This window comes from Neofelis nebulosa, chromosome 8 (assembly GCF_028018385.1).
Source record: "Neofelis nebulosa isolate mNeoNeb1 chromosome 8, mNeoNeb1.pri, whole genome shotgun sequence".
Lineage (NCBI taxonomy): Eukaryota > Metazoa > Chordata > Mammalia > Carnivora > Felidae > Neofelis > Neofelis nebulosa.
In genome coordinates this window covers 45,334,426-45,352,993 of record NC_080789.1, presented here as the reverse complement: position 1 = coordinate 45,352,993, position 18,568 = coordinate 45,334,426, and the positions used below count along the sequence as shown (strand labels likewise).

The following is an 18,568-nucleotide window of genomic DNA, read 5'->3' as shown; positions in this document are numbered from 1 at the left end:
AGTATTCCATTGTGTATATAAACCACAATTTCTTTATCCATTCATCAGTTGATGGACATTTAGGCTCTTTCCATAATTTGGCGATTGTTGAGAGTGCTGCTATAAACATTGGGGTACAAGTGCCCCTATGCATCAGTACTCCTGTATCCCTTGGATAAATTCCTAGCAGTGCTATTGCTGGGTCATAGGGTAGGTCTATTTTTAATTTTCTGAGGAACCTCCACACTGCTTTCCAGAGCGGCTGCACCAATTTGCATTCCCACCAACAGTGCAAGAGGGTTCCCGTCTCTCCACATCCTCTCCAGCATCTATAGTCTCCTGATTTCTTCATTTTGGCCACTCTGACTTTTTAACATGTTAATGCATTCCCTTTTCTTCCTAGTTTACTAAAGTATATTATTTTGAATGAATGCTAAGTTATAGCAAATGTTTTTCTCACATATATTGAGATCATTGTATAATTTATCTCTTTTAGTCCATTAATGTGATGAATTACGTTCACAAAATTTTTGTTATTAAACTATTATTGAATTTCTGGGGTAAACTCAACTTTTTATGCATTTAATATACATTATATGTATATATAATTTTTGTATTATAGAATAATATAATATATATTAATAAGTTACATTGATATATTATTATATGTAATATGTAAGTGGGATTTATCCCAGAATTTACATATATATATATATATATATATATCCATACATGATCAAAAATGAGATTAGACTATCATTTACTTTGTCCAGTTTACATATCAGCTACAAAAGCATCATAAAAAAATGCAAAGGTTTTACCCTTTTTTATTTTCTTTTTTTTTTTTAATTTTTTTTAACGTTTATTTATTTATTTATTTATTTATTTAATTTTTTTTTTTAACGTTTATTTATTTTTGACACAGAGAGAGACAGAGCATGAACGGGGGAGGGTCAGAGAGAGGGAGACACAGAATCTGAAACAGGCTCCAGGCTCTGAGCTGTCAGCACAGAGCCCGACGCGGGGCTCGAACTCACGGTCTGCAAGATCATGACCTGAGCCGAAGTTGGCCGCTTAACCGACTGAGCCACCCAGGTGCCCCACGTTTATTTATTTTTGAGACAGAGAGAGACAGAGCATGAACGGGGGAGGGGCAGAGAGAGAGGGAGACACAGAATCGGAAGCAGGCTCCAGGCTCTGAGCCATCAGCCCAGAGCTCGACGCGGGGCTCGAGCTCACGGACCTCGAGATCGTGACCTGAGCTGAAGTCGGACGCTAACCGACTGAGCCACCCAGGCACCCCATACCCTTTTTTATTTTCTTATAGTAATTTGTATAAGACAAGAGTAACATATTGGAAAATTTCCCTTAAATTTACGTTGCTTATAAAACTACCTGGCATGTATTTGTGTGTGTGTGTGTGGGGGGGTGTAGTTTCCTTATTTTTATTTTTTTCCAGTGAATAATATTTTTTACTTCTTGAGTCATTTTTGACAACTTTGTAGTTTCATAGAAAATTCTTTTTATCTAAGTTCTCATATTTATTAGCATAAATTACCACAGTATTCTCTCACTATTTGTAATTTTTAATTTTTTCAGTAGTTATGTGTCCATTTTTCTTCCTAATATTGTTCATTTGATATTTTTTTCTTCTTTTTCCCCCTGATCAATTTTTTCAGAACTTAACTATTAGTATTTTTATAGATCTGATACATCTTATTTTTCATCTTTTCAACCATTTATTTATTTTCTATTTTGTTAATTGCTGCTCTTATGTTGTATTCTTCCATGAACATTCATTTGAATTTACAGTATTGCTATGTTTCAAATTTATTTAATTGAAAGCTTTCAATGAATTGCTATTACTCACACCATTGAAAGCTCCCTGTTTTCTTGGTCTCTGGATCTGTGGTCCTCATTTTTGGTTTCCTACTGACTTAAATATAGATTGCACTGTTTGAATGTCATTGCCTGAGAATACAAAACATTAAAAGTTCTTAGCGTAGGGGAGATCCCGAATTTCATAACAGGGAAGACTGAGACCTGTGTATTGGCTACGAGCTCATGGTTTGGATTACTGATTTGAAAATAGCAAGTAGCTGGTGGATACTACTCTTAGCTAGGAATATCTTTCCTGGCAATGGAAAAAATATGACATTGACAGCTAACAGGTGTGCCAGTAATAAGTTTCACTGACATGACCTGCCTCCAGTTGTAGAAAGAAGAAATAGTCATATGAAACAGTGAGTGATGTAAAATAATTTGATAAATTGTGTAGTTAGGCTTAAAGGGCTTATGACTGCCATGGAGAGAAAAGAGTTAAGGGCTTACATTTGTGGAAAGTATTCTAGGACAGTATGGACTTTCCCTGTGTTTTTGAATAATGGATAGCGCTTACAATATAAGATTGAAAAGGAATATTATTGCTATGGAGGTAAATAGTATGATTAAAACATAAAGGTATAAGATATGGTCATAGGATAATGAAAAGATCAGCTTAACTAGAGTAGAAGTTGGATATTTGGTCATGTGGGGAAAAAGTGTTGGTAGGTAATGGTGAGTTTCATTGTGTATGGTCTTGGTTCACTGCTATCAGAAATTTGTTAAAAAGAAAAGAGTTTGAGGGCAAGGAGCTAACAAAAATGACGGTAATGGTGAGGACAATAACTATGTACTTTTGTTGAAACATATTATATGGCAAACACTGTTTCACATACTTCCCATAAATGATTCAAATGAATACTTAGAAAAATCTTGAGGTGACTGTAATCTTCTTCTTCATCATCATCATCATCATCATCATCATCATCAGTAGTGGTAGTCATTGTTATTGTTATATTTTAATTATCTAACATGCCTAACCTCTTCCATCTAGTAGATGACAGAACTAGGACGTTTAGCAAACATGATTCCTAAGGAGTAATTATTAAAATTAGTCTGGGGGCACCTGGCTGGCTTTGTCAATTAAGTGTCCAGTTTCAGCTCAGGTCATGATCTTGCGGTCCATGGGTTTGAGCTCCGCATCGGGCTCTGTGCTGATAGCTGAGAGCCTGGAGCCTGCTTCGGATTCTGTGTCTCCCTCTCTCTCTGCCAGTCCCCTGCTTGCACTCTGTCTCCCAATCTCTAAAAAATAAATAAATAAATAAAAATAAAATAATTAGTCTGATGTGGTCCATAGGATGGACTTGAGAGAGTAAGAAGTTTTCTGAGGTTGTCCTGGGAGGCTGTGGAATAATTCATCTGTGCAGTGATAGAGGATTGGCCTCAGGAAGTAGTAAATCAGAGAGGATTTAAAGCCTCCAAGCATGGGTCTGGAGCAACAGGGTATTAATTCTGCTTTCTTATGTTGAATTAACTTTCTTTCCCTTTTATGTCCTTCTTTTATGGCCTGTCCATCCAGGCCAATGGGGACTTCTTAGCCAGAATTTCCTGTTAGAGGAGTACCCTATCTCAATGGAATGAACCCACCTTAATTCCACTGTTGTGCATAGTCGTTGGCTGGGAGTAAACTAAGGAAAGTGCTACTTTCATGATGGCAAATGCACAGGAGCAATAGGAGGAAATCTGAGCAGTACATTTTCACTGCTGCCACCTCCATGTATAGCATTTGATAAAAAATATCACTATATTTAACTCTGCTAGTGTTTTCTTCTTACTCAACCTAACCTAGCTTTGTGACTTATAGTCTATGCACATGTTCTGTTATGCTAGTCAGTTTATGTCTTCTAATTTATCCCCAATCCTGGGCATACTGGTCAACTATTTCACTATGTCTCATTGAATTAGATGTCCCTTCATCCCCCTTTGGGAATATCTACTGATTCCAATGTATGAATAGCTCTAAGAATTATCTTTCTTTTTCTAAGTTCCTGCTGTATCTAGTGCTTCTGAAGAGTATCATGTAATTATTTTGATTTGGGGTCAAAATAATGTAAACCAAATTGGTTAAGGTTACTGATTTTGGAGTTGGATATAAGTGGATTTCTAATCCTAGCTCCGTTACTTACTACCTGTGTTAATTTGCGCAAGTCACACAACCTTTCAAGCCTCAATTTTCTGATCTGACAAATAATATAGTGATATTTTCCTTACAGTATTGTAATATGGCATGTAGAAGATGTTTAATGAATGAAAAGTACATTATTAATAATTTCAGCTGGAACTATGCATTTTCTCACATTTCCACGTTTTGATTCTCTATTACCTTTTCACTAGAGTTACTTCAAACCTAGTTTCACTCTTTCCAATTCACATAATCTTTGGACCGTATCACCTACATTCCTGAGAAGTGATAAGCCATCAATTTTTCAGTATTTATTGACAACCTGTCTCCAGACCTATCCAGTCTCTGTCTCTACCAGAGACAGAAGGGAGATAAGGGAGATAAAATCTTTTTCTTTGCATAAGATATTCAATAATTAAAAAAAAACATAAGCAAACCTCATGTCAACATGCTTACTGCTTTTTCCTTCTTCCTTCTGTTTCCATTGTTTTTCAATCTGGCTTTCACACCAAGTCTACTTAAATAGCTCTCTCTTAAATATGACATACTATGGCCTTCTCTTAGCTATTTTTTTTCCTTGAAATCTGAACCACTTATTCTTAAAACATGTCTTAAAACATGACACTACTTATACTTAATACTACTTCTGTTTTTTATCACAATGTATCATCCTTTGCTCTTAATTCCATTTCTTTACTGATTTTCTCAACAGTTATTTATGGGATGCCTGTTACAGGCACTGAAGTGCAGATCGTTCGGACTCTGTAGAGAGAATCTAAGATTATGTTTTCACTTTCCTTCACTACCACCTCAGACTTTTCTCTGAGCAATCTCACCCACTACAAATGCTAATTTAGGTCCTCAATCATAATCTGCCACTGAATTTCATTGCTACGGTCACATTTGCCTTCTGTTCTTCTGGTTCCCTACCTGTTCCTCAAACACCCCATGTTCTAAACAGATGTTACGATATTCACCTAACGCTTTCTTTTAAATTCTACATATCTGCTAATATCATCTTATAGTCACTAAGGCTTTAGGGTTTAAAGTGATCTTTGTGGGGCACCTGGGTGGTTCAGTTGGTTAACCGTCTAACTTTGGCTCAGGTCATGATCTTGTGGTTCTTGAGTTCGAGCCCCATATCGGGCACTGTGCTGACAACTTGGAGCCTGCTTCAGATTCTGTGTTCTCCCTGTCTGCCTCTCCCCCACTCATGGTCTCTCTCTCTCTCTCTCTCTCTCTCTCTCTCTCTCTCTCTCTCATCTCTCAAAATTAAATAAAAAAATATTTAAAAAAAATAAAAAAGAAATAAGATGATCTTTGTTCTAGTCCTTAAACCTATCTCTGGTTTATCTTCATTGCTACCATTATTTGCTTCTTCTGCCTCTAGATATTTGACTTCTTTTTTGGAATATCATAGCTAAGTCAGTTGACACTTGAACAATGTAGGAATTAGGGGCACTGACACCCCATGCAAAAACCCACCTGTAACTTTGACTACCCCACAACTTAACTACTAATAGCCTACTGTTGACTGGAAACCTTACCAGTAAAATAAACAGTTGATTAGTACATATTTTGTATGTTGTATGTATTATATTCTGTATTTTTACAATAAAGTTAGACAGAATAATATGTTATTAAAATCATAATGGAGATAAAATACATTTAGAGTAGTGTACTGTATTTACTGAAAGCAATCTTCATGTAAGTAGATCTGTACAGTTTAAGACCATGTTGTTCAAGGGTCAACTTTTAAAACCACCTTTCCAAAATCCTTCCTTATCTTTTAACAGAAATCCAATTCCTTAGCCTTGGTATTTGATATTCTCTAATGACTGCTTAAATGTTATAACCCATCAAAACTTCTGTTGCCTGGGTTTATGCCTTTGTTCCTCAGTAGCGTCTTCCCTACTTGTGCTTCTCACTTTTACACCTACATGACCATGCAAAGCCATTCTTACCATAGTATACTCTCTGTTTAACCTTGCTCCTGGAATCCCAGCCATCCTTCAAGGTCCAACCCAAGCATCACTTTTTAAATTTTTTAAAATGTTTCTTTATTTTTGACAGAGAGAGAGACAGAACATGAGTGGAGGAGGGGCAGAGAGAGAGGAAGACACAGAATCCGAAGCAGGCCCCAGGCTCTGAGCCATCAGCATAGAGCCCGATGCGGGGCTCGAACTCACAGACCATGAGATCATGACTTGAGCCGAAGTCGGGCATTCAACCGACTGAGCCACCCAGGCGCCCCCCAAGCATCACTTTTTAGATCCCCTTTGTCCTTCATCTCTCTAGATATTAGAATTTTTCCCTCCTCTGAAACAGAGTAAAATATTTTCTTTTGTCATTCATTGTATAATATGTTGTATCTTCTCATCTCACTTAGGAGGCTTTAAGGTCCTTGAACATAGAGACTTGTGGCATTCCTATTTATATTCTGCAGGATACTGAGTACACTACCTTACTTAATAAAGCATATGTTAAAGGAATCCATTAGTTGAGAAGATCTCCCTCTCTTCCAAGGCGATTACTTATCACTAAAGTACACTGATAAAGTAATAAACTGTGTATCCTGGCTGAATACAAAGTAATTGCTATGCTTTTGCTAATTTCTCTTTCTCTCTCATCCAGTTAAAATGTTAAGAGAACACCTTCTCTGAGCCAAGCACGGGGAACAGGGATACCAAATCATGAGGACACAGTCCTTTCTTTGGAGATGTTTAGTGTCTATTAGACTGATGTGCATACAGATGACTACAATGTGAAATGAAACAAATTTTAGCTGAGAACTCATATGAAAAAAGTACTCCATATAGAAAAATTACTACCTAAGGAATGGGTTTATAAGCATGCTTTTTTAAAAAAAAAATTCTTTATAAAACCTTAAAAAATTAGTTGCTTTCGTCCTTTTCTCTCTCTGGAACTTAGTATAGCAAATACAATAATGGGTTTTCATAGGCAAGTCTCAAAATTATAAAAATCTTGCAGAAATAGTGTATTTACTCCCCATAAAGCTACTTAGGCTGTCTAACATCCATTTTGTTTGATTGGGTCTAGAATTTTGAATCACAGGTGAATGTAAGTTACAATATTTCAAATGGTGTTTACTTGGTGAAAACAATGTTTACAGACACCCCAAAAGGGGGTTGGTGTTTTCTTTTTTTTAGAAAAGGTTTGTGGTGAGTTATGCCTGCATTAAGAGGTGTGATCTTTGTTATAATCCATACCTAGTAGGTGCCCGGTATATGTTGGCTGAATGATAACAGTTGGAGATCCCATCTGTCTATGCAGTTTTCTATGATTTAGGGATTTTCAAAATTCAGCTTTGGAAAGAAAAGGCTAGTTAAATATAGAAGAGTGCATGCTACTCTGGAGAATTTTAAATGTTCAAGTGGGCAACACAGAGCATTTTCTAAAAGTTAACTAAATTACACAGTATAATAATAAAAGAAGTTCGGTGGTATTATATAACTTTTAAATATTGATTATATTTCTAGGTTTTATCTCCTGTTAGCACTCAACCCAGACAGGAAAACGGGTACATTCTTTATGATTAGAAAGAACTCTTTTGCCATTAGACCATGCTAAATTGATAGTTTTTATAGCCTGACAAGAGACCAAGTCATCATTACCTGGAGGGAAACACTTAAATCATCTGAGGATGGCTATTCTGTTCTGAAGGAGAGTTTGAGTTGACTGCTTGAGATTCTAACTCTCACTTCCCAGGTGGCAAGGGTTAGTTTTGCTGCGGAACTGACAGTTTCTACCCTCTGGGTGGGAAGATTAGATTGGGAAATGTATAGGAGGGGAGCTTGTCAAGGAAATTCAAGGAGCAGAGCTGATAAGTTCTAGAGGGAATTCTAACCTGGTCCTCTGATTGAATCATAAATGCTTATATTTTATGGACTTACACAAGTGTGCAGAAGATAAAGAGGAAAAAGCAGAAGAAAGAGCAAAGAGAAGAAGGTGTGGGAGGAAAATATATCAGAAGAGGCATAAAACTCTATGGCTTGTCCAGCTTATCATTTGTTGAGTTGTGAATAAAATACCAATTTTGAGAGCAATTTTGGTGATGACTGAAATTTTTTTTGAGACATTTCTTTAATGGTGATTCATGGAGCCTGAGTATCGGATTGCATTAAAATTTCAGACTCTAGGAAATAACTTTTAACAAACAATAGAAATTCATTTTTATGTCTCTGGACTGGCTGCAACAGTTAAGTTCCAGGCAAGATAAAAATCCATGTGTGATTCTTATGATTCTCTTGTAAAAAAGAAACAACTAGTAAAGAAATGAATTGTCGGAGCGTGTGAATTTCTAATGGGTATGAAGTGGGATATGTAGTCATAAAGGGATTTTTCCCCCTAAAACCAGCCTATTATTTATATTTATACTTTTGCTGCTTATAATCCATTGCTCCATAGTTAAAAAATTTGGTGCAGTTTGAAATATCTTCTTGAAGGCTTATTTATATTTCATATACAAATTTGTGTTTCTCCAGGCTTGATCATCATTTGGAATGTTTCATATTGGTTATATGTCTACCCTTTTGCACTGATAACATTATAGGTGAAATAGACTCTTAAACCAGTATTTTCTTCTATTATTCTAAATATTTATATTGATCACATGTTTTATGTGGACATATGGCTACATCCAGCCTCTAAACAAAGCATTCAGGAAATAAAAACAATTACCCCGGTATAATACAGGTAGCTGACACTCATATCACAGTTACTGTTCCTCAGACTCAGTTTGCCTTACATATATCAATTCACGTAAGTTTCAGAACAATTACATTAAATAAGGGCTATTATTGCCTACACGTTACAAGTGAGAAAAGTGAGAAACAGAGAGGTTAAAAAATTTTCCTAAGTAAATGTGGTGAGAGTCAGAGACAGGATTTGAATCCAAGCAGTCTGAATACTTGGTACTCCCTACTCTCCACTTCTACAGCTCAACTTTTAGTTGAGCCAGGGGTAGATACGTAGCTATGTTACTGCAAAGCTATATTTTAATACGATTATTTATTGATGTGGGTATCCCTCCCTTACTAGATTATGAGCTTGTAAGTACAAGAACTATGTTTTATTAACTTTGTCATATACAGTGCTCAATAAAATTTTTATTACTCCTGAATTACAGCTTATTATTGCCTTGAGATACTCTGTCCAGAAGACTGTACAAGAGAAGTCACTGGTTTTATAAACCACAGAACTTTTAGATCTGCAAAACAAAATATTTAATTGTTATCTGTAAGTGGGGCACTGTATTCATGATTCTTTCGTTTGTTTTATATTTCTAAGAGTATAATAGCATGAATGAAATAGACTTTTTGATTAATATAGGATAATTTTAGAGTCATTTTACTTGATTGACATTTTTTCTTTTCTTTTTTCTTTCTCTCTCTCTCCTTTTAATACTCTTTCCTACAGGGTGCTGCTCTAATTAGAATGCTGGCTAATTTTATGGGCCATTCTGTATTTCAGAGGGGTTTGCAAGTGAGTAAAATGCTTTCTATTTTGTCTTACATTTTCCTTGTCAATATATTTATTTTAAAGATATTTCACAGTTTGGGAAATTGCCAATACAAAATCACCGAATTTCATGGAAAACTTGAAGATGAGTAAGGTGAACAATGTCCTTCCATATGACAAATGAAAGCGGTAGATAGGATTCTCACTGTATCAACTGGGAAAACTTTGAACTACTGTGCAATTTAGATCTGTTTAATATGCATTTTTAAGTTGAAATATTTTTCAAATATATGAGATTCTAAATAATCGGTATAAGATTTTCTAAAAGCCTACTTCACTTTCCTTAAATTTGAAAGTTTATTTAAAGTGAAAATAAATTATGTGAGCTTTACATATATTTGAGAAAATCTTAATGCAATTTTTCAGATATTTGCCTTTTATGTTGTTGTTTTACTGTTGATATGATAAAATGTTATTTGTTCCAAAGCTGTTTAAATGTTTTTAAAATTAGAAGTACAATGTTTTAAAAAAAGGAAAAAAAAAGAAGCAGTGTTATCATACTGACTGCATTTAAAGTATGAAGTATGGAATCTAAGAGTGGATTCTTAAAAAAGAGGATTCTTAAACTCTTTAATGCAAACACAAATATAGAAAAATATAACTTTTATTCCATTGAATCTGTCGGAGTAAATCATGTTCCTAGCAGCTGTGATTGATGAATTATTTATGATGCATTCTGCTACTTAGAAGTGTCCTTTAAAGTAAATTGATGTTCACCTGAAATACAATTATGCTAAGACAGAGAGAGCAATCAATCTTATCTCTTCTTTGTAAAGCTTTTCATTTTGAAATTTAAATAAACTACATATGGGATTAGGTCATATTTTAGTATAATTCTATCTTTGCCCAAAATGAACAAAAAGATAGAATGCAAAGCAAGAGTTAAATATGTTACGACAAAGCTACATATACTTAACACAACAAAGAAAAAAATATATAAATTTGTTGAAGAATGATTTCCTTTAGAAAATATTCTTACAGATTTGTTTCAGCAGGGGTTGAAATTTACTTTAATCAGCTCTTGCCATTAGGGACACCTTCAGAATAGCTGAATTCTATTGAACCTATTTGCCGGGTGCTAGAGTCTCCATTCTGATCACATAGTTGGGAAAATCTTTTTTCTCAAGGACTGCCCTCCATGAATATCAACTGTCTGGAGGAATGTCCTTCCTATCCCCAATCCTATGTTTTTTTCCCACTGAAGTTGTAGCCTGTGACAGTTCCAGAAAATATCTAAGCTTTCATTAGGGCAACACAAATTGAATTTGATTTCCTGGTAGCAAGTTGATGTGAAATCATTTTCTGTATAAAATTTTTATTGTTTTTCCTCGTCTGTGTGTATGGATTTGCTCAGCAGATTGAATAACTCTAGTTATATTATTTGGAAAGGATTATTTTTTTGTAAAATTTTTCTTTACCCTGTCGTATTTTTGATGGTATACAAAAGACATCAATTTTTAATAAACCCTTTTCTACTGACCCAGACTATTTAGTTTTTTCAGAAACAGAGGGTACCCTCTTAGTCCTATTATATTAAACTTTTATTTGAAGCTTGTATTAATGTGTGCCTTTATGCTCTGATACTTGATTTGGTTAATTTTCAACTGAGGGGACTCTATGTTTGTCAACATTGCATTTCATTTACCTTGTGACATCTCATTGATCAGATGGATCTGTATCCTTCAGGACTTCGCTTGCAGCTTTATTTATACTCATCACTCAAACTGATTTAGTGTATCATCAGCAGTTTGGATTAGTTTACAGTAGATCCCTATGTCTAGGTGATAAATTATCATCTCTTGTGCGTGAAGATTTATGGGATACATTTTGGAAATGACCTCCTGAACAGACACTTCATGTCGTGGTGCTGAGTGGTCATAGAGTTGATATTAATATATTTCCCATCCACAAGGCTCTGGGGAGTCTTGGTTGACATGTTATAGGAGCTAATCTGGACTTTCAATGCTTCCCTCTGCTTGGGAAATCTATTAATTGTTTTTACATTAACCATGGCTTTTCTATGATGACAAGTGAAGGTTTACATTGCAGACAGACCCAGAGTTAGATTTACAGGTGTGGTCAATCCCAAATTGCAAATAGGATGCTTTTCATATATATTTTTCCCTCATTTCTTTTTTTCCTTCCTCCTCTTTTTCTTTCCTTTCCCCTCCTCCTTTTTTCCTTCAATTTATTTGCTTGTGCCTTTCATGTTCCACATAGGACCAATGTTATAATGGTGATTTCTTTTAAAATTTGTGTTCTCTTACAATTTTTGTATCCTTATGACCCATCCTAAATGCTTTTGGGAACAAGGAAAATGTTTTTTACTAAGACAACTGCAAATATATAAAATATAATACAGCTGACCCTTGAACAATACAGGGGTTAGGAGCACTCACCACCCCCCCTTGACACACAGAGTCCAAAATCCACATACAACTTTTGACTCTCAAAAACTTAACTACTAGTGGCTTACTATTGACTGAAGACTTACCGATAATATAAACGGTAAATTGATACACTTTTGTATGTTATATATATTATTTATTGTATTCTTACAATAAAGTAAGCTAGATAAACAATGTTATTAAGAAGATCATAAGGATGAGAAAATATATTCATAATACTGTACTATAAAGAATCCACATATAAGTGGACTTGTGCACTTCAAACCCATGTTGGGTTTGAAAACCCTTGAGGGTCAACTGTATATATTATATAATATACACAATATAAAATGTTAAATCTAATATAAATTAAGATATAACAAATACAGATATAATTTATAAATATAATATTTATAGATTAAATATAATAAAAGTAATATAGAAAGGTAGTAGGTTTCTGGAAAGTTTCTAGATCAGTTCAGATGTTCATATTTAACTTGCAAAGTATCTGAATATCAATTCAACTATATTCATCTACCTTTCTTTTTTTTTTTTTTTTTTTTAAATTTTTTTTTTCAACGTTTATTTATTTTTGGGACAGAGAGAGACAGAGCATGAACGGGGGAGGGACAGAGAGAGAGGGAGACACAGAATCGGAAACAGGCTCCAGGCTCTGAGCCATCAGCCCAGAGCCTGACGCGGGGCTCGAACTCACGGACCGTGAGATCGTGACCTGGCTGAAGTCGGACGCTTAACCGACTGCGCCACCCAGGCGCCCCTATTCATCTACCTTTCATATTGTGTTCTTATATTTTATTTTTTTTTAGCTTAAAAAGTTTGAGAATTTGAGTTTATTTATTTTGAGAGAAAGAGAGAGAGAGACAGAGGCAGAGATACAGGGAGACAGAATCTCAAGCAGGCTCCGTGCTGTCAGCATGGAGCCCGATGTGGGGCTCAATCTCACCAACTCCAAGATCACGCCCTGAGCCAAAATCCAAGAATTGGATGCTCAACCAACTGAGCCACCCAGGCACCCCTGGGAAATATATTCTCAATTTCAGTACACATATATATTCCTCAGTAGAAAGGGACTCTAGAGACTTTTTGAGAAAAGTTTTGTTTCTAACAATCATATAATTCATTTGATCAGCTATTAAGAAGTCTAATAAATAGTTTCATACAGAATAATCACGACTTTCTTTGGTTTGGTCATCTTGATTTTTTTTTTGTCTAATTCCCTTATTTCTTGAATTTTATTTGATGCTTAAATGGTTCAGTTTAGTACAATTTTAAAATAAATTGCCTCAAAACTTCTTTTTGTAAATAGACAGTATAAAAAATTAGTTCTGGCTACCATTAATATGTCAGCTTCTGTTTTGATGTTTAAATTGAAAGTGAAATGTGGAGAAAACCAAGCATGAACCCTTGTTGGATTATGTATGCTCTCATAAATAATATATTTTTAAAACATAGAAATGTTTATGTTTTTTCAGACTCCACATATCTACTGTTTTACATAATCCATTTCCCAAAATAATAGCTGGTGTATTTTGGAAGCATGAGGCAATGGAAATGATTATCATTTCTGTTTTTAATCAATGGTGGGGCTTTCTACAAGTCACTAAATCTTTCCTGGATTTGTAAAATGCAAGAGTTGTACTAAATACTCTCTGAGATTTTTTCGTCTTTCAGAATGTCCAAATGTAAGATTTATTTAATGCATTTTACTAGTTAGACAATTTGGGCTTGATACTTTAATTTGGGACATCTATTTTAATTTGATGGGAAAATTTGTAAACTAGATATACAAAAGTGAGTGATTCCCTGTTCTTGAGTCTTTAGTTATTATCTGAATATTAAGACTATATGGCCCTCAACGTACATAGTACTGTAGCTATAGTCAAATCAGACTAGCATTTGCTATGACAGAGAATTTTTGCTGGTGATGTTTCTTTTTGCCCACTACTAAGAAACTGCTTATATTTCTCTTGCTTTTTTGTTATTTTTCATATTATGTTACATTTTAATATTTTGCTCTGGATACATTACATGTGCATACAGTTGTCTCAGATGACATTTTCTAAGGACTTTTTGAAATTTCTTGGCGATTTTTAGTGTATATGCTATCTTTTCTAAAGTCAGAATTTTTAAAAAAATTTGTTTATTTATTTTGAGAGAGAGAGAGTGAGTATACCCAAGTGTGAGTGGGGGTGGGGGGGAGAGAGAGAGGGGGAGAGAGAGAGAGAGAGAGAGAGAGAGAGAGAGAGAGAGAATCCCAAGCAGTCCCTGCACTGTCAGCACAGAGCCTGATGTGGGGCTTGAACTCAGAAACCATGAGATCATGATCTGAGCCAAAATCAAGAGTTGGGCGCTTAACTGACTGAGCCACCCAGGTGCCCCTAAAGTCAGAATTTCTGCTTGTATTCCTGAAATTGGCTGGAATCAACTGTACCTGTGGGTCTGATGGCACTGAAGTGAATTGGAGGTTTGTCTTAAAGAGAATCGGCATCCCCCTTGATGAGTGTTATTATAAGGGAATCAAACTAGTGGTAACTAACTTTTTCAGAGGCTAGAAGAGCTGCTTTTGATGTCAAGGAAGGTTCAGTGGAATTTAGACTTTCAGGGTCCCCATTCCAATTCTCTTCTGTCTAGTCAGAAATAGACTTTGATCCCAAAGACTTTGTAATTCTGTATTCTCTGATAATGTTCTATTGAAGCAATATCTGTTTTCCCAAAGTATGTTCTTCAATTTAGACAATTGTATATAATTATTTAAGAAAATTTGACCATGAAAACCATAGATTACCATCCGATACAGATGGAAATTTCCCATCTCTGAGGGTCTTTTCCTGGAATATACCACTCTTGATGCCTAATATAGTAGCAACACTGAACTATTCTAGGTATTTCAAGCAGAATAGGATTTAGCACAGGGTATACGAATTTTCCAAAACTGTTGGAAGGATTAGAGGACTAAAGGTCAGGAAAGCCCACTGCTATACTTCAGAAAATCAAGATATTTGGGTATCACAAAGAATTTATACCCATACACTAAGAGTAGTTCTAATTAGGTTTTTGGAAGGAGCAAAATTAGATGGGTTTGTTCAACCCACCATCTTTATCCAAAAAGTGCTTTAAAAGACTTTCTTCATCTGGTTTTGGTGACACTGTATTCTCCTGAGTGCAGTCATAGTTCATTCCATGTTCAACCCCTAATACTTTTTAAGCATTGCTGAATCATTCGTCAGTTTTTACATCTTTCATTTCCTGGGGATATTATTGTTTGAGTGCATATTTGTTAATTTTCACCCACATGTAGCAATGCTTATGCATATGATCAGTAAATTAGGAATTACTTCTTTTATTTATTTTTTTATAACTTAAGTTCCTATAGATCACATCCCCATTCTACATGAGTATTATAGACTTATTTCTGAAGTAATTCAGCTAATGATTCTTTTAGATAGAATTTTTTTTACATGATGTGGACATTTCTTATATAATTTTTACTTGTTTTAATATCCTAGTTACAATTTTCTCTTTTTCTATGATTTTTCTGGAAATAAAATAATAAGGCTATAATTATGGAATCCTCAGATAACATTGATTGTCTCAGTAGCTATTAAAAAATAATTAGCACATAGTACTATTGCTTTTTCTTTTTAAACAAAAGCAGTATTGTTTTAATGATTTAAACCTCACGATCCCATCCTTCATGTTATTATGAGTCAACACCAGGGAACTCAAATTATGAAGAAACATCATTAAGCTTGATATAAACTCAAACCCTGAAATCCATGTCAGAAAATACGTTACCTTCTTGCTCAACCAATGAAGGTAATTCAATATCATCTAAAATATGGTTGAATAAGAAAGATTTCTCTTGATTAGTATTTAACTGCTCTTTTCCATAAGGTAACCCAGAACAAGATGTTTGGCTCCAATTATCAGGGTAGAAATTGCTTATGCAAATCAATGTAAGGCAATGAGGTGTGGATAAAAAGCAAAAGGGAAATATCATTATTATTGGTTTGTGCTCATAAAACTCTGACAGCCTGAAGGTAATGACAGGCACAAAGCCAGAGGGATTGTTAGTAGCAACAACATACTCAATAACTTGTGTTCCAGTGAAAAGTTATATGTTAACATGTGTACACAGGATTTTTATTCGATAACTTCCGGCTTGCATTTGTGAGAGAGCGTCTGCTCCCTTGCATGTAGATTTTTCAGAAAAATGGAAAGTCATAAAATAATAGAGGAAGAGAGACAGTGTGTCGAAGATAATTTCCTTTCTGAAGAGACAGTATTGTGTTTTCATCCAGATGGTAGCTGAATCATGCTTAATGTAAAATGAATAACCACAGACAGTTTTTGCTCAGATTTCTCTATGTTTCACTTAAATCACTGTGCAGTTTTAGAATTACTATAGATAGAAAGGTTAACACTTCATGATAATTTGTTGTGATCACTCAATACCATACGATAATGATGTTATCGTTGCTGGTGGTTTTAATCATAGGATTTGACCTAATTATCATTTAATTTATTAAAGACCTAACTACAAAGCTAAAATTAATGGAATGTTAGATAGAAAAAAATTAATTATAAGGAAATATTCCATGGATTTGAGAATCAAGAATACTATCGCCAATAAAAAACAAATAGTTTAAACATTAAGTAGCAATAGTTATTCATATTTCTCAGTCAGTGCGAAATAATCTCTATTCATCTGTTTCAATTAATTTATGTACAGCTACTGATTGAATCCTCGTCATTTTGCCTCTGAGTTAAATGTTGTTAACTGACCACTGTAACCATCTAGCATCAACTAAAAAGCCTTTATTATTAACGACATACACCTCTGTTTGGTCATCCTGCAGGCATTTATGAAGCTCAACAGGAAGTTTTAGAAAGTTATATTCATTGGTTTTCTCTTACCTGTTATTTAAGGGCTTAAGATATTTTATAAATTTTAGCTAAGAAGAGTTGGTTTTATAAAGTGATATTTAAGATAACTTTATTTATGGGACACCTGGGTGGCCCAGCTGGCTAAACATCAACATCAGCTCAGGTCACGATCTTACAGTTTGGGAGTTGGAGCCCTGTGTCAGGCTCTGTGATGACAGCTGAGATCCCAGAGCCTGCTTTGTATTCTGTGCCTCCTTCTCTCTCTGCCCCCTCCCTGCTTGTGCTTTCTCTCTCTCTCTCTCTCTCTCTCTCTCTCTCTCTCTCTCAGAAATAAACATAAAAAGTTAAGATAACTTTATTTAAAATGTATCTGTGAAACTATTAGACACATTTTGTTGAGGAGTATGTATATTCATATGCTGTTATGTGTGTAAATGCACACCAGTCTTTAATATACACACCCGTGCGTACATCTATCTGCAAAATGCCTCTCAGTCCTTGAAGACTCTACATTTGATCAGATTGCTAGTTCAGGATACAATAAACTTACCTTAGAGGCATTTTTTTTCCTCTAACCTATTTAACTCTTGCATGAGCAGTTTCCTTTCTTTTCCTTCAATCATTTCTTTTTCTTTTATGGGCCCTTTTCAGAACCTTCACGTAATAGCCTAGAACTACATATTTGGCAATGTAGTCAATGTTGTTGTGACTCCTAAAGAACCCTCCTAAATTTGGAAGATGGTTTTTCTTATTACTCATATTTTTATAAATGCTTAGTGATGCTATTACATAGTTTAATACCAGGCGTACCATAATATATTTTAATAAATTTAGCTTTTTCCTTGTTTGGGACCATCTAGATCACTTTCCAGTTTTTGTTAAACAGCACCATAATGGTCTTTAAATTATAGATCTTCCTATTATATTTTGGTTGTCTCTTCATATCAATTTCTGGAATCATGTTATCAATTTTTCTTCTAAAATGTTAAGCTAATATGTAGGAGTAGGCATAAAGTTTGAAAGTTCTCTTTTTATAATACACTGAACAAACAGCATTGGATCCTATTTTCAAAATAATTTTCTTACTAATTTACTAAGTAAAAAATTACCCAATTGCTATTTCAGTGTATATATTTTTATCACAAATGATGTTGAAAACTTTTCATATATTCTCTTGCATTTCATTCTTTGGTGACATAATCATCCATGTGTTTTACCCATTTGAAGATTGAAGTTTTACTCTCACTTTCATAATTTTGTATAAATGGTTATAAAGTAAAAATAATGAACCATAACATATTTACTACACATTCATTTTCCCCATGATATCTAAATATTTTAATGTTATTGTGAAAAAGCACATGTTATAAATTAGTGGCTTAGGAGGAGTGCCAAAGGTCTCCCCTAAGTTACATATTTGGAAAATGAGTTATAAAAGGTTCAAATGCATTAAAAACATTTGATCTACCTCTTGTTTCTGTCTGTGGAAGAGAGGGCTGTGTGCTAATATAGCACACAAAGAAATGGTGAATTCATTTGTCGTACCGAATCTCATTTCCTTTTGCAATCAGTCTCTTATATTCACCTGTTCTCTTCTGCTCAAGGTCTCTCCCAGCGATTATTTTACAGATCATTTTATACCCTTAAGGGAAATAGCTCATTATAGTGTTAAAATCTTTTCTTAATGCTTTGTGCTAATAAACCAAAATTGTGATTTCACTTCCTGCTCCAGCTGTGCTTAGTTTTTATA

General features: G+C 34.6%; 1 protein-coding gene across 1 annotated transcript in view; it reads left to right on the top strand.

Annotated features, from left to right (window-relative positions):
- TRHDE (thyrotropin releasing hormone degrading enzyme) overlaps nt 1-18,568 on the top strand; it is a 395,717-nt gene that overhangs the window by 268,054 nt on the left and 109,095 nt on the right. Inside the window, exon 7 of the mRNA XM_058742021.1 lies at nt 9,422-9,487. Coding sequence (XP_058598004.1) covers nt 9,422-9,487 — 66 coding nt within the window. The remainder of the gene's footprint in view (nt 1-9,421; nt 9,488-18,568) is intronic.